We start from the raw sequence: 17,561 nt of genomic DNA, 5'->3' as shown, positions 1-17,561 counted from the left end.
GGGTCACAGTGCATTGTATTATTTATTTCAGGGATGCAGTGCATTGTATTATTTATTTCAGGTTTTATTATTTATTTCAGGGGCGCATTGGGTTGTATTATTTATTTCAGGAGTGCAGTGCATTCTATTATTTATTTCAAGTACACAGTGCATTGTATTATTTATTTCAGGGGCACAGTACATTATATTATATATTTCAGGGTTACAGTGCATAGTTACAGTGCATAACACTATTTATTTCAGGGGCACAGTGCATTGTATTATTTATTTCAGGGATGCAGTGCATTATATTATTTATTTCAGGCTGTATTATTTATTTCAGGAGCACAGTGCATAGAATTATTTATTTCAGGGTGGCAGTGGATTATATTATATATTTCAGGGTTACAGTGCATAGCATTATTTTTTTCAGGGAAAACGTGCATTATGTTATTTATTTCAGGGTTGCAGTGCATTGTATTATTTATGTCAGGGTCACAGTGCATTGTATTATTTCTTTCAGGGGGTGCGGTGCATTGCATTATTAATTTCTGAGGTGCAGTGCACTGTATTATTTATTTCAGGGGCACTGTGCATTGTATTTATTTCAGGGACGCAGTACATTTTATTATTTCAGGGGCACAATGCATTTTATAATTGTATTCACGGGACACAATACATTGTATTATTTATTTCGGGGGCGTAGTGCATTTCCTATTTTTGGCCATTTTCAGTTCACGTCCAGACAGACCCCATTGGCATCAATAGGACTGTTTTTGACAGCCTTTAGACAGGAGTGCACTTGTCTAATGGCCATTTAAAACGGGTACATTAGTAGAAAATGGCTTGAGCCGCATTGTTCACGCTGGAAGCACAGGTCCTTCAGCATCAAGAGAGGAGTGACTGCCTCTGCCTGTCCAGGTGGATAAGGTGAGTCATTTATTGTTGCTGGGGGCCACTATGCTGGACATTATTACTGCTGGGTGCCACTATGCTGGACAATATTACTGCTGGTGGCTGACTAGCTGCAGGAGTGGAGGTTGCCCGGGAGGAGGGCTAAAAGATTTTATTGTCAGGGACCCCACAACAATATTATTAATACATTATATACAGTGACATGACACACAGTATATACATGTATGAAACTGATGGTGTGGCGGCCAGGATTTGTATGAGAGAGCAATCTTGACTGGCCACATGAGTAGAGTTTGCACGAGAGTGGGGGGTTGCGAAGAAGAGGGGGGGGGGAGGCGGCTGTACAAAAATTTGCTGTGGGACCCATAGCTATGCCATTGCGTGCATTTTTAGTTAACACATTGCATTGGGTCAATATACCATGCAGTTTTCTTTAACTCATTACACTGCATCAATATACCAGTTTCAATTAACGTATTGTATGTCAATATACAATGCAGTTTAAGTTAAAGGGGATTTACCATGAAAATGTGGGTACTGTTGTCAGACCGCTGGGTGGCGGCTGTTGCTACCTCCTCTTCCTCAACCGATGTCAAGAATGGCTGCACATCGGTAAGGTCTGGGAATGGATGGGAAAATAATTCCTCTGACTTGAGTGAAGGGGCTATGGTGGTGGTGGTGGTGTCTTTGGGGGTGCACACAGTAGAGAGTGAGGAGAGTGCAGATACAGAGGATGAGGAAGGTGCAGAAGCGGAAGGCTGAATAAACCATTCAACCAACTCTGGTGCATCCTTTAAAGTAATTGCACATGCCTTCTCCAATTTCCCACTTAGGCTCCAGCTTGGTGCACCGGCCCGACCCCTACCACCCCTTCCTCTGCCTGTCATTTTCTAAATTACCCTGTGCCTAAGTCACTAGAGAAGAGCAGTATTTGTGGAAGCAGGTATATTGCAGGCCTCAATTAATATTTGGTGGAAACAGGTATATCAAACCCATTAATCAGTATTTTGTGAAAGCAGGCATATCGCAGGCCTCAATCAATATTTTTGGAAGCAGGTATATCAAACCCCTTAATCAGTATTTTGTGGAAGCAGGTATCTCGCAGGCCTCAATCAGTATTTTGTGGAAGCAGGCATATCGCAGGCCTCAATCAAAATTTGGTGGAAACAGGTATATCAAACCCTTAATTAGTATTTTGTGGAAGCAGGACATTGCCATATGTTTGCATGTTTGGCGAATCGCGAACACGCAAAGTTTGCTGCAAAACGACCGCAAGGCCATCTCTAGCGAGGACTATGACTATGACAATTGTGTGGTGGATATGACCTGGGAGCTAGATTGGTTTGATAAGAAGGAGGTGACATTAGAAGAGATAGTTGTTGCCATTGCGGCAATAAAGATCACTGCCAAAACCTCCAAAATACAGGGCCAGATCTGCTTCTGATGAGGTCAGCTCAGGAACTGGTGATGCAACTGATTCTTTGGGCAGAGGCTTAAAACATGCCCGATTTAGGCTAGTCCTGTGTGAATACCTGCTGTCTGGTATATTTTATATACAGTGCCCAAAGACAAAAACATTACCGTGTGCTAGATCATCAGGATTAAAATAAGCTGTGGGCATTCAACCACAAACATAGGCACCACAGCTGTATGACAGCACAGGAAGCTGCATTACCAAATCCAGTGGCAAAATAGAACTGGCCGGCAGAAATCAAAACTTAGTCAGAATGGTGTACTTAGTGGCTGCTAGGCTACATCCACATGCAGTACAGTGTCCTTATCATCATCAGTTACTGCTTCTCCCACTCAAAGCACTCCTCCTTCTTCAACTCTGCTCTGTCGTATACATCGATAACATAATGTGTGGCCAGGAAACGACTCTACACACCCAGAAGTTCAATGGTGTGGAAGCTAATTTGCTGGCCATCCAATCACTGCTATACCACGTACTGGATTCCGTGAACTGTGAATTGATGACAGTCTCTCAGCCTTGATGAAAGATACTTAGCTGCTATTATTTCAAAGAAAAAAGCCATATCTGCCTCGTACTGTCACATTGCGGAGACTGGGGGCCACTCTTTGCAATTGTTGCTGTGCAGCTGTTATGGGCAGGGAGAGTACATGTCTTTCACGGCCTACTGAGTCAATATTTTGCACGGCAGGAGTGATGCATCACTACAGAAATAACGCCAGGTCCTATTGATACCTCTGAATTTGTGTTGGTCTGGTTCCAACACCACATGCTTATTAGCCTCTCCATGTCCTCTTCAATGGATACTCTCCAGTTCCCAATAGAAATGGAGCAAAACATTACTTTCACTCCCCTTCCTTCTTTCGTATGTGCAAAGTGAAGCGTTGTCATGCTGTGTTAAAGGTGTGAGCCTGGATGAGAGTAGCCACACAGTGGATCAGTTGCTAAAGTGCATGAAGCAACAAACATCCTACTGGCTGCCTCCCCTCCAACTCCACCTGGGCAATTTGGGAAAATAACACATGCTTTTTGAAAAAGTACTGTGGCTAGCAGAAGGTGCTACCACCACAGTTGCTACTCCCTGTTGCAAATCACCCTACTGCCACTTCCATTACTTCTACTGGCACTACCATTACCCCTACATAGCTTCCTCTACTACTACCCTACTGCTTAACTTGAAGACAATATTGAATTTACGCGTATCGGAATCACTGAGTTAACTCTAAGGTAGATAGCGTTGAAGAAAAAAAACTAAAAAATGTTATTTGAAGACTTGGGTATAAAAGGGTATCTGCCTACTATCTAGTATTATTTAAAAAAAAAAGAGGATAAGAAATCAGTGTACACCCTAAACAGTGTATAGCTTGGTTACCACCTCTGACTGCTTTAGGTGTGTTGAGTTCAATCGAACCAGTTACAACTCCACTTAGCCCATTCAAAGCCGCAGCAATGTGGCATCACATTCAACCAGCACACACTGTATACAGGGTAAAGCTAACAGACACATCCAGGGTCATACATACAGTCTTGCACCTATCAGTGACCTCTCTATTGTATTATTCCTAGGTACACTAATAATCGGTGCAATGCTGATCTCCCTGCCTGTCACGCTAAATTAAACCTCCTACATATCAGAACTCATTGCGGTTTATAAAAAAATAAAAAAAATAAAAACTTGTCCGGCGTGGAGAAAGAGATAAGGATAGATTATATCATTCAAATATAATGTTGCTGTGCGCCTCTGATGGCGTGCACACAGCTGAACAGAGCCTCCAGCACTATGACGACCCTGTATACAGTGTATTCTAGTTGAATGTGATGCCACAGTTCTGCGGCTCTGAATGGGCTGAGTGGAGTTGTAACTGGTTTGATTGAACTCAACACACCTAAAGCAGTCAGAGGTGGTAACCAATCTGTACATTGTTAAGGGTGTTCACTGATTTCTTATCCTCTTAAAAAAAAAGCACTAGTTAATGGGCAGATAGCTTTTTCTACCTAAGTCTTCAAATAAAGTTTTGGGTTTTTTTCTTCAACGCTATCTACCTTAGAGTTAACCTACTACCCTACTGCCCCTAAACATCCACTGACTTGTCTGTTTTATGCTATCCTGCTACTGCTGCTGCTACTATTGCTGCCACATGCCACTAACAGCCATGCACAACTATATATTTTCCACATCCACACTGTACTAGTGCTGCTCCCAATAAAAAGGAGAAATGTTCCAGGCTTGTACAGACCAAGCCATTGTTTCTCCTGACACACTAATACTTCTGTGTGCAGGGGCAGCCATCTACCCCAATATGGCATAATTTCTGGACGTTGTTGAGAACAAGACATCATAAAACCATCTACATCTAATAAGAGACACTTTTTGGAATGTTTTTATTTTATTTTAAGAAGCATAACAAAAGCGATAGCAGTGTGTTTTTTAAACAGGCTTTTTTTCAACACCATCAATTATGCATTTACCCTATATATGTCAATATCACTCTGACATTATTTGCTATTGTGATTGTGTTAAAGAGCTCGGGGGGGGGGGGGGGGGGGGATTAGAGCAAAGATGATTTGAAAGAAAAAAAAAGGGGGAAGACAATAGACTGCTATGAGACCTCAGAATTTCATATTCCAATTTCCAGGCTAATTAAGCACTTTTCATTCAGGTAAAACTCAGTTTGATCCAAATGATACTTTTGGAACAATTCCCAAAACAAGAAATTCGCTCTTTTATCACAGAAACTCTTCTCTGCTGCTTTTCTAGCTAAAACAGCTAAATCATGGGTTATCTTATGATTAATGTAAACACAGAACATGACAATCTCTAACAAAGCTACAACCAGCCCTGTGCCTTACATGGATCCAGACATCTCTCCATTCATTGCTCGAAACTGGCAGCTCAATGGGTGTGTCCTTTCTCAGGAGGTATGTCCTTTCTACTGTAGTTTGTGGTAGTTGAAGGATTGAACTAAACATGTGCATCCACCTCAGGAGATGGACAGATAAATAATAAAAATGGAAAATAGCAGGTGGGGCAAAACAGATACATTTTAGGGCAAAATGATAAGTGCGTTGGGGAAAACTATACAATTAAAAGGCAGCTCTAGTACCCTGTTACGCCACCTCTAGCCTGAAAACAAAATGAGATGCGGTTGGGCATGAAGGCACATTTGACCACAGATGTTGCAGCTGAGCCTATAAATCCTGCACATTCATAGGTTGCTGTCTGAAGCTGGCGTCCCAGCTGGTCCCACAAATGCTCGATTTGTGATGAATCTGGTGACTAGTCAGGCCAAAGAAGTATTGCAATGTGGGGGAGACATTATCTTGCTGAAAAATGCCAGTTGCAAGCCTTGCCATGCAAATCTACACATGTGACCACATATTGCTGAATCCCTTGTATCACTACTAGAGGCGACCGCCATATGCGAAAGCTCCTCAGATCATCACACAAGTAGCAGTAAGGGCAACGGGTTGCTCCGCAAGAAGGTAGGATTTAAGTGCTCACCATGAGGCCTCCATACTTTTACCTAACCATCATTGGATACCAAACAGAACCTGGATTTGTCACAATGTGTACAATATTACTGCAAATGAAGACAACTGTGGCTGGCTGTCAAAGGTACGACACATAATTGGCGCCGTGACACAAACTTTCATTCTGCTAAGTTCTGGAAATGTAATGAAGGGGCCACCTGTGTCTGGATTGTGGATGAGGAAACATTTGGAACCATTAATGACTGTTGGCAGATCAAAAATCCTCTCTATCAGTGGTTTGTATGGGTTGTCTATGCAATCAAGTAACCATTGCTCCCAACACCTCCTAGCTATGTCAGAAGGGATTACATGGTGGACAATCAAAACCACCATCCTGCTTCTCTCAGTCCATTGATGTGTCCCCTCTCAAGGTCTGTCATCTGGGTACAATATCTTTGAGTGCATCGCAGAGCCATGTCTACCAGTCAACGATCTCTCTCTAAGAGGTACACTACCCAAATGTAGCTCCTGTATAGAGATGTCACGAACATAAAAATTTCCATTTGCGAACGGCGAACGCAAATTTCTGCAAATGTTCTCGAACTGGGCGAACCGCCATTGACTTCAATAGGCAGGCGAATTTTAAAACCCCCAGGGACTCTTTCTAGCCACAGTAGTGATGGAAAAGTTGATTCAAGGGGACTAACACCTGGACTGTGGCATGCCGGAGGGGGATCCATGGCAAAACTCCCATTGAAAATTTCATAGTTGACGCAGAGTTGGATTTTAATCCATAAAGGGCATAAATCACCTAACAATCCTAAAATATTTTGAACAACGTGGTTTAAAACATTAAGTGTGTGTATACGATCAGGTATGATGTATCGATCAGGTAGTGTAAGGGTTATGCCCGCTTCACAGACATTGACAGACCAAACTCCCCTTTTAATGTATCGCAAACAGTCCATTTGTCCAACTGCAAACTCCCCGTTTGCACAAGGTTGGATACCAAGCTAGCCATGTCCCGTTGATGTCATTGAAGGTTTCTTCCTCCACCCAGCCATGTACAACACCAAGGGTCCCCGAAACGTAAATTGAATTGATTTTTCAAATGGGGAGATGGTTAAAAAAACGCTGGCTCCCTCCCCTTTGTTTGAATCCACGGTCACTGTGTCTGCGCCGTGCAATTTACTGTCACACCCGATATGAGTGGTATTTTCTGTAGTTCGCTTCCATCAGTTTAATCCCTGTTAAGTCCCATATCAGGGATTGCCTTTTGTGAAAAAAAATTTAGGCCGGGTACCTTCGACTCTGATACACCAAAATGAACTAATTTTAGGAACCGGGAGATGGAAAAAGCAGCTTGGTCGGTCCTCTTACTCCCTAGTTGGGGCACTGCGCTGTGACACCCTATATGAGTGGTGTCTTAACTAGTACTATTTCTATCAGTTTAATCCCTGTTACGTCTCCTATCCGGGGACGTGTGTCGAATTGATTAACAATTGTCGAATTAACGAACCATTATGACATTCTGCAATAATTTAGTTCTGAGCTTTGTACTTGCATTGTCTGCATTATTTCTAATAAACTATTAAGAGACTTTATTATGATTTTTTTATGTTATGTATTAAAAACCCATACAACAAAAAAAAATAAGAAAATTAATCTTTTTTCTATGAAAAATTATCCAGCCGATCGCTTTTGGTCTGATCATAATGAAGCAACGGCCTTATCATCTGGGGTGTGGCAACATTGCCAACACACTCATAGAGGTGATGATCGCTTCATTGTGATACGCAAGCCCCTTCACCACAACAAGGTAACGATTACAAAGGGGAATTGACACTTGTATGTGCCTTTTTTTATTTTGTTTTGTTTTTGCAGCCACAGTGCAGTACCAGAGGCCAGAAAAATTAGGCATGTACACATGCCTGAAAAATAATGTTATTGTAGCAGCGGCCCAAAAAATTGATGTTTTCAAGGCAGAAAGGTGACTAAAACATTGCGGCTTGAACCCTAGTTGGTGGCAAAGAATTCACGAAAGTCATCCGGTATGCAGACATTAAATACAGCAGCGTGAGGATAATTTTGAGGCCAAGGCATGTCATCAGGCCTTTTGTTAGTAAAACGTATCCCCCATTGTCAGTCCCTTCGGGATCCATGCCTCATTCATCTTAATGAAGGTGAGGTAATCAACACTTTTTTGACCGAGGCGACTTCTTTTATCAGTGACAATGCCTCCTGCTGCACTGAAGGTCCTTTCTGACAGGACACTTGAAGCGGGGCAGGCCAGAAGTTCTATCGCAAACTGGGATAGCTCAGGCCACAGGTCAAGCCTGCACACCCAGTAGTCAAGGGGTTCATCGCTCCTCAGAGTGTCGATATCTGCAGTTAAGGCAAGGTAGTCTGCTACCTGTCGGTCGAGTCGTTCTCTGAGGGTGGACCCCGAAGGGCTGTGGCGATGTGTAGGACTGAAAAAGCTCTGCATGTCCTCCATCAACAGCACATCTGTAAAGCGTCCTGTCCTTGCCGCCGTGGTTGTGGTAGGAGGAGGATTACTTTCACCTCTTCCCCAGTTAGATTCACTTTGTGCTGTGACATCCCCCTTATAAGCTGTGTAAAGCATATTTTTTAGTATGGTTTTGAACTGCTGCATCCTTTCTGACTGTCAGTAATTTGGTAACATTTGCGCGACTTTCTGCTTATACCGGGGGTCTAGTAGCGTGGCCACCCAGTACAGGTCGTTCTCCTTCATCCTTTTTATACGAGGGTCCCTCAACAGACATGACAGCATGAAAGACCCCATTTGCACAAGGCTGGATGCCGAGCTACTCATTTCCCGTTCCTCGTCCTCACTGATGTCATTGATGGTCTGTTTCCCCCCCCAGCCACGTACAACACCACGGGTCCCAGATAGGTGACAACAACGAGCACCCTGGGATGCCTGCTGTGGTTGGTCTTCATCCTCCTTAAAACCACATTCCTCCTCTGACTCCTCTTCCTCATACTCCTCTTGCAGCGTTGCCGCAGGTCCGGCAAGCGATGATGACAAGGCTGTTTTTAGTGGTGATGGTGACCACAACTCTTCCTCTTCACGCTCATCTCCAGCCTGATCCAGCACTCTTCACAGGGCACGCTCCAGGAAGAAAACAAATGGGATGAGGTCGCTGATGGTGCCTTCGGTGCGACTGACTAGGTTTGTCACCTCCTCAAAAGGATGCATGAGCCTACAGGCATTGTGCATGCGCGTCCAGTAACGTGGCAAAAAATTTCCCAGCTCCGCAGAGGCTGTCCTAGCACCCCGGTCGAACAAATACTCGTTGATGGATTTTTCTTGTTGGAGCAGGCGGTCGAACATTAGGAGTGTTGAGTTCCAACGTGTTGGGCTGTCGCAAATCAAGCGCCTCACTGGCATGTTGTTTCGGCGCTGAATGTCTGAAAAGTTCGCCATGGCCGTGTAGGGCCTGAAATGGCCACACACCTTCCACAGCCACACGCCGCAGCAGAAGAGGACTCAGCCGAGGAGGTTATCGAAGAGGATGGAGTAGGAGAGTAGAGGAGGTGGCAGTAGGCCTGCTTGCAAGTCATGGAGGTGTCGCCAACTCCGCTGCAGAGCCACGCATTCCATGCTTGACAGCTGTCAGCAGATTGACCCAATGCGCAGTGTAGGTGATATACCTGCCCTGACCGTGCTTTGCAGACCAGGTATCAGTGGTCAGATGGACCCTTGCCCCAACACTGTATGCCAGAGATGCCATTCCTTCCTAAGTAGAGGTTTGGGATTGCCTTAAAAAAAAGAATTTGTCCGGGTACCTTCCACTGTGGTGTCCCAATAGCGACAAATTGTTTGAAAGCCTCAGACTCCACCAGCTGGTATGGCAAAAGCTGGTGGGCTAAGAGTTCCGTCAAGCCAGCTGTCAGACGCCGGGCAACGGGGTGACTCTGTAACATTGGCTTCTTACGCTCAAACATTTCCTTAACAGACACCTGACTGTGGGAAGATAAGATGGAACTGCTGAAGGTGAGAGGCGGAGTGGCGGGTGGTTGAGAGGGGACAAGGAGGACAGCAGTGGTTGACGTGGCTGAAGATGCTGGACCAGGAGGAGGATGGTGGCTTTGAGTTTGTGTGCTGCTTGTACTATGTTGATCCCATTGGCGTTTGTGATATGAGATCATGTGCCTTCGCAAAGCAGTTGTACCGAGGTGGTTGTTGGACTTCTCACGACTCATTTTCTTTTGGCACAGGTTGCAAATGGCATTGCTGTTATCAGAGGCAGACACACAAAAAAATGCCACACTGCTGAGCTTTGCAATGACTGCATTCTGGTGGTGGCAACAGCATGCCTTGATTGGCGTGTTGTCTGGCTGACCCCGGGTGCTGATACATGCTGTCTGACTGTGCCACTAGCTCCTTGCGACGAACCTCTCCTGCTTCCAACTCGTCTCCTCCTTCTCTCTGTCTCCCCATCTGTTTTTCCCCCGCTTCTTCTTCTCTTCGAGCAGGCGCGCACGTGGCATCCACGGACACATCGTCATCATCAACCACTTCACTTGTATCTGACACCTCCGCAAAGGAAGCAGCAGCGGGTACAACATCATCATCATCATCACAGTGTACGTCCATGTGTGTAATGCTGCCTAACTGAGACATATCCCTGTTATCTACATCCTCTGGCAATAATGGTTGCACATCACTAATTTCATCCAACTGATGTTTAAATAACTCCTCTGAGGGATCAAGTGAAGCGACTGTTGTGGCTGTGGTGGTAGTGGTGGTGGTGGGGGCGGCGGGCGGGAGAGTGGTAACTTGAGAGTAGGTGACCAAAGCTGAACTGGAGGAGGATTGTGCGTCAAGGTTCTTAGCGGAAGCTGTTGAAGATTGGGTGTCCTGTGTAAGCCAGTCAACTATTTTCTATGATTATTTTAGTTTCAAGGTACATGGCCTCTGAACACTGGGCATTATTCCAGGGCCAGTTGAAATCACAGCACCACGACCATGATGGCCCCTGCGGGGTGGCCTGCCTCTGCCTGTCATTTTTTTTTTTAGATAAGTAGTACTGTGCAAGCAAGGTACTGTGCCACCCTATATAAGTGGTGGGCAGTGGGCACAGTACAGTCTGTGTGGGCCTGACACACACTGGCTTGCAACTGGGATTATATAACAGAAAAATAATAAATTGATTTTTTTTTATCTACAAGGTATTTGTGAGTGACACCCTGTAACGGTATGAGTGGTGGCCTAGCCAGTTGCCACAGTACAGTCTGTGGGCCAGACACACACTGGCTTGCAACTCCGATTATATCACAGAAAAATAATAAATAGATTTTTGTTTTATCTGCAAGGTATTTGTGAGTGACACCCTGTAACGGTTATGAGTGGTGGCCTAGCCAGTTGCCACAGTACAGTCTGTGGGCCAGACACGCACTGGCTTGCAATTGGGATTATATCACAGAAAAATAATAAATAGATTTTTTTTTTCTGCAAGGTGTTTGTGAGTGACACCCTGTAACGGTATGAGTGGTGGCCTAGCCAGTGGCCACAGTACAGTCTGTGGGCCAGATACACACTGGCTTGCAATTGGGATTATATAACAGAAAAATAATAAATAGATTTTTTTTATCTGCAAGGTATTTGTGAGTGACACCCTGTAACGGTATGAGTGGTGGCCTAGCCAGTTGCCACAGTACAGTCTGTGTGCCAGACACACACTGGCTTGCAACTGGGATTATATCACAGAAATATAATAAATAGATATTTTTTTTTATCTGCAAGGTATTGTGACACCCTGTATGAATGGTATGCACACAGTACTGTCTCTGGGCCACACAGTCACTCACTGGCTTGCATCTGCTCTTATATCACAGATAAATAATATAAATTGACTTTTTTTTATCTGCAAGGTATTGTCTGTGACACCCTGTATGAATGGTGTGCACACAGTACTGCCTGTGACTGAGCCTGCAGCCTCTCACACACGGGCAGCCAGGCAACTGCAATATATATATATATATATATATATATATATAAAGCAGACTGATGTAACAGCCCTAAAAAGGGCTTTTTGGGGTACTGTCAGGACGCTGTCCTTACAGCAGATGAGTCTGTGGACACAGAACATTGCCCTAGCTAACGCTTTCCCTATTAGATCTGCAGCAGCTACACTCTCCCTCCTCTCACTAAAAAAGAAGCTTCCGAATGAATCTAAAATGGATGCTGTCCAGGAGGTGGGAGGGTCTGGGAGGGAGGGTCTGCTGCTGATTTGCTGGAATGTGTTTGCTGACTGTGAGGTGCAGGGTCAAAGTTTGCTTAATGATGATGTATAGGGGGCGGACCGAACATTGCATATGTTCGCCCGCCGTGGCAAACGCGAACAAGCTATGTTCGCCGGGAACTGTTCACCGGCGAATAGTTCGGGACATCACTACTCCTGTAGAACATTTTTGTAGGGTAGTGGAGAAAACACTTTTATTCTCTCTTGTGGCAAGTCCTAGTGTCCAATCAGATCATATATCTGCCTGAGGCATAACTGTATGCCAATTTTTGCAGCAATCTAACATTTCTATCTGGGTGCATTATTCATATTTATTTATATTTTTATATGTATACATTAAAATTCTACACATTTTTATAATTCAAAATTAACTGTTATTTGCTGAAATCATAATATCACTTTGAGAAATGCATTAAAACATCTTTTTATATGGGCTATATATTTTTTGATTCTTGTCGCTTAAGATGGGTGAAGGTTTTTGACCATTTTGTTACATTTTGTCTTCCAGGTGGTCCTCTGTGTTCCTGTTGTGTGTCCGACCCTCTGGCTCTTTCTTTTCTCCCCCCTTATAGCTGCCAGAGCCACCGTACAGCAAGCGTGGCAGCTCTACGAATGAAGGCAAGGGAGCACTCTGAGGCAGTCTTGCAATCTGCACAGTTACTTCCTCCAACTGGAAGCAGTTCTGGTGTTCCAATAATAACTCCACAAGAAGATGTGCAGAGAGAAAGAACATCTCAGGTTCAAGAGCAGAAAGAAATGGACAAAAGCATATGATTTTACAGCAAAAATTGCCATTTTAATCAAAATCAGTTGCAAATGGACTTGGGCCTAAGATATTCCTAAAGATAATTGTTGACCCAACAGTGGTACTATTGTACATCTCTATGGTGTTCTACAAAGGAAATATGAGTTCAGGCTCTGCAAATGTTTTACTATACTGGAACACACACACACACACACACACACATATATATATATATATATATATATATATATATATATATATGGGCTTTTGTTATACATGTGGTGATTGGAGGTATTTAGTTGTATTTTACTTAAATATCTAATAACTATTGAATTTAGTTACCTTGGAATTTGAGTCTGCTGTAATGCTCAACATGGACTACAGCACAGTACTTCAGTTGTGCTAGAAATATTGTGTTATTGTAATTAGCTGTGTTTCATGTCTCTGTCATTTTTTTTATTTTAGAAGCGCATAACAGGTTGAATTTCTTTCTATTATATTAGGATTAGTTGCTCTTTTCTGCCACACAGATGTGCTCATCTTTTAATCCTTAACTTGCCAAAGACATGCAAGAAACTATTCCTTCACAGCTGAATTGCCAAACTTATCTGATGTTAAGATCTTCACAACTAGAAAAGTGCTGTTGTGTTTGTACGTACATGAATTCATGAATGGTATACATAAATTCAGGTGTGAATGGGTTTCATCGTAGCTATTCTTTCCATTAAAATAGTATTAATTAATCAAGTTTTCCAAACTCTGCCACCAGGAGGAGCTGTGCACATGGTAAAAGGCATGATAGGTTTTAGCAGAGGTTTGAGTTTAATTCAAATGTATTAAATGTCAACATTTCCTAATTAACAGATTTTCTTTAGGGCTCATGCACACAGAACCTGTATGACAGCAGAGTCCTCATGGAATCAGGGACTACTGTATCGTTCCTCACAGGGGCTGATTAAGTGCATGATAGGCCCGGGGCTGTCTAACTAACTTGCCCCCCCCCCCTTCCATTTTATTTTTAGTATTTTTTTTGTATGAAGAGGCTGCGGTGCTTCATGAGCGCCGCAGTCTCTTCTTAGGCCATATGACATCTTCAGACAAAAAAATACCCCAAATTGGGTCCTAAACTGAAAAATATGGTTGCCAAATTTAAAATACATATAATTATAATAAAAAAAAGACATGGAGGAGAATGCAGCACCACATACCTCTTACATCCAGTGACATCTCTTGTCATGTAGACCATCGCTTTCCTCTTCTCCTCCGTTTGACTCAGACCACCATGGCAAATTCTTTCAGCCGCATCTCGTATCTACAGTTTGTAACACAGACTTGTTAGATTTCTCAATTTTTCCATCAACCTCCTCATCCTGGTGTCCCCACAGTGTCATCCTGCTGCCACCCCCAATACTGTGCCCGTTTTGCTCCCCAATGTTCAAGGTACTATAATGCTGAAAAAATTGTGACCCTAATAGACATAATTGGAGTCATTTATCAAACTGGTGTAAAGTAGAACTAGATTTCCAAAAGAGGAATCTGATTGGTTGCTATGGGCAACTAAGCCAGTTCTACTTTACACCAGTTTGATAAATTACCCCAAATGTTCCTATAGTGTCCACAGCAGCTATAATGTCCCATAGAGTGTCCCCAGTAATAATACCACCCTCTATTGTGCTCCAGGCAATAATCCCTGTATAGTGTCCCCAAAAATCATAGAATTGCCCCTACAGTGCCTCCCCAATAGTAACACCCCCATATAGTAATTTCCACCACACTGCCCCCACATAGCAATCCCCCCATAGTAATTTGCCCCCACACAGTAATCTCCCCCACACTGCCCCATATAGCAGTTTGCCCCCACACAGCAACTTCCCCTACATAGTAATTTCCCCCACACTGCTCCTACATAGTAATTTCCCCGACACTGCTCCTACATAGTAATTTCCCCCACACTGCCCCCACATAGTAATTTCCCCAAACTGTCCCCACATAGAAATTACCCCACACTGCCCCCACACAGCAATTTCCCCCACACTGCCCCCACACAATAGTTTCCCCCACACTGCCCCCACATAGTAATTTCCCCCACACTGTCCCCACACAGCAATTTCCCCCACACAATAGTTTCCCCCACACTGCCCCCACACAATAGTTTCCCCCACACTGCCCTCACACAATAGTTTCCCCCACACTGCCCCACATAGTAAATTGCCCCCACACTGCCCCCACATTGTAATTTGCCCCCACACAGTAATTTTACCCCAAACTGCACCCATATAGTAGTTTGTCCCCACACAGTAATTTCCCCTACATAGTAATTTGCCCCACACTGTCCCCACATAGAAATTACCCCACACTGCCCCCACATAGCAATTTCCCCCACACAATAGTTTCCCCCACACTGCCCCCACATAGTAATTTCCCCCCACACTGTCCCCACATAGCAATTTCCCCCACACTGCCCCCACACAATAGCCTTCCCCACACTGCCCCCACACAATAGTTTCCCCCACACTGCCCCCACACAATAGTTTCCCCCACACTGCCCCCACACAATAGTTTCCCCCACACTGCCCCCACACAATAGTTTCCCCCACACTGCCCCCACACAATAGTTTCCCCCACACTGCCCCCACACAATAGTTTCCCCCACACTGCCCCCACACAATAGTTTCCCCCACACTGCCCCACATAGTAATTTGCCCCCACACAGTAATTTCCCCAAACTGCCCCCATATAGTAGTTTGTCCCCACACAGTAATTTCCCCTACATAGTAATTTGCCCCACACTGTCCCCACATAGAAATTACCCCACACTGCCCCCACATAGCAATTTCCCCCACACAATAGTTTCCCCCACACTGCCCCCACATAGTAATTTTCCCCCACACTGCCCCCACATTGTAATTTCCACCACACTGCCCCCACACTGTCCCCACATAGCAATTTCCCCCACACTGCCCCCACACAATAGATTCCCCCACACTGCCCCCACACAATAGATTCCCCCACACTGCCCCCACACAATAGTTTCCCCCACACTGCCCCCACACAATAGTTTCCCCCACATTGCCCCCACACAATAGTTTCCCCCACACTGCCCCCACACAGCAATTTCCACCAGACTGCCCCAACATAGTAATTCCCCCATAGTAATTTGCCCCCAAACTGCCCCCATATAGTAGTTTGCCCCCACACAATAGTTTCCCCCACACTGCCCCCACATAGTAATTTGCCCCACACTGCCCCCACATAGTAATTTCGACCACACTGCCCCCACATAGTAATTCCCCCATAGTAATTTTCCCCCACACAGTAATTTCCCCCAAACTTCCCCTATATAGTAGTTTGCCCCCACACAGTAATTTCCCCATCATAGTAATTTGCCCCACACTGTCCCCACGTAGAAATTACCCCATACTGCCCCCACATAGCAATTTCCCCCACACTGCCCCCACACAATAGTTCCCCCCACACTGCCCCCACATAGTAATTTGCCATCACATAGTAATGTGCCCCCACACTTCCCCCACATTATCCCCACATAGCAATTTCCCCTACACTGCCCCCACATAGCAATTTCCCCCACACTGCCCCCACATAGCAATTTCCCCCACACTGCCCCCACACAATAGTTTCCCCCACACTTCCCCCACACTTCCCCCACATAGTAATTTGCCCCACACTGCCCCACATAGCAATTTCCACCACACTGCCCCCACATAGTAATTTGCCCCCACAATGCCCCCACATAGTAATTTGCCCCCACAATGCCCCCACATAGTAATTTCCACCACACTGCCCCCACACTGTCCCCAAATTGCCCCCACATAGCAATTACCCCACACTTCCCCCACACAATAGTTTCCTCCACATAGTAATTTGTCCCCACATAGCAATTTCCCCACATAGCAATTGCCCCCACACAATAGTTTCCCCCACACTGCCCCCACATAGTAATTTCCACCACACTGCCCCCACATAGAAATTACCCCACACTGCCCCCACATAGCAATTTCCCCCACACTGCCCCCACACAATAGTTTCCCCCACACTGCCCCCACATATTAATTTGCCCCCACATTGCCCCCACATAGTAATTTCCACCACACTGCCCCCACACTGTCCCAACATTGCCCCCACATAGCAATTACCCCACACTACCCCCGCACAAATAGTTTCCCCCACATAGTAATTTGTCCCCACATAGCAATTTCCCCACACTGTCCCTACATAGCAATTGCCCCCACACAATAGTTCCCCCCACACTGCCCCCACATAGTAATTTCCACCACACTGCCCCCACATAGAAATTACCCCACACTGCCCCCACATAGTAATTTGCCCCCCCACAATAGTTTCCACCACACTGCCCCATATAGTAATTTGCCTCCACATAGTAGTCCCTCCCATAATAATTTGGCCCCACACAACCCCATATAGTAATTTGCCCCACATATTAGTCCCTCCCATAATAATTTGCCCCAACACTGCCCAATATAGTAATTTTCCCCCACATAGTAGTCCATCCCATAATAATTTTCCCCCACATAGTAATTTTCCCCCACATAGTAGTCCCTCCCATAATAATTTCCCCCACACTACCCCATATAGTAATTTGCCCCCACATAGTAGTCCCTCCCATAATAATTTAGCCCCACACAGCCCCCACATTCCCCCTCCCATGTACTTGAGGTCTCTTCCCTAA

At 44.8% G+C, this 17,561-nt stretch overlaps 2 protein-coding genes across 2 annotated transcripts in view; one reads left to right on the top strand and one right to left on the bottom strand.

Annotated features, from left to right (window-relative positions):
- DRGX (dorsal root ganglia homeobox) overlaps window positions 1-12,882 on the top strand; it is a 420,041-nt gene extending 407,159 nt beyond the window's left edge. The window contains exon 7 of the mRNA XM_044296692.1: window positions 12,617-12,882. Within this exon, the coding sequence (XP_044152627.1) occupies window positions 12,617-12,882 (266 nt within the window). The remainder of the gene's footprint in view (window positions 1-12,616) is intronic.
- C6H10orf71 (chromosome 6 C10orf71 homolog) overlaps window positions 1-17,561 on the bottom strand; it is a 1,221,395-nt gene that overhangs the window by 57,768 nt on the left and 1,146,066 nt on the right. The gene's annotated exons all lie outside the window — the stretch shown is intronic.

Source organism: Bufo gargarizans, chromosome 6 (genome assembly GCF_014858855.1).
Source record: "Bufo gargarizans isolate SCDJY-AF-19 chromosome 6, ASM1485885v1, whole genome shotgun sequence".
In the NCBI taxonomy this organism is placed as follows: Eukaryota; Metazoa; Chordata; class Amphibia; order Anura; family Bufonidae; genus Bufo; species Bufo gargarizans.
Note: the sequence above shows the minus strand (reverse complement) of the source record. Positions and strands in the feature narration are given on the sequence as shown.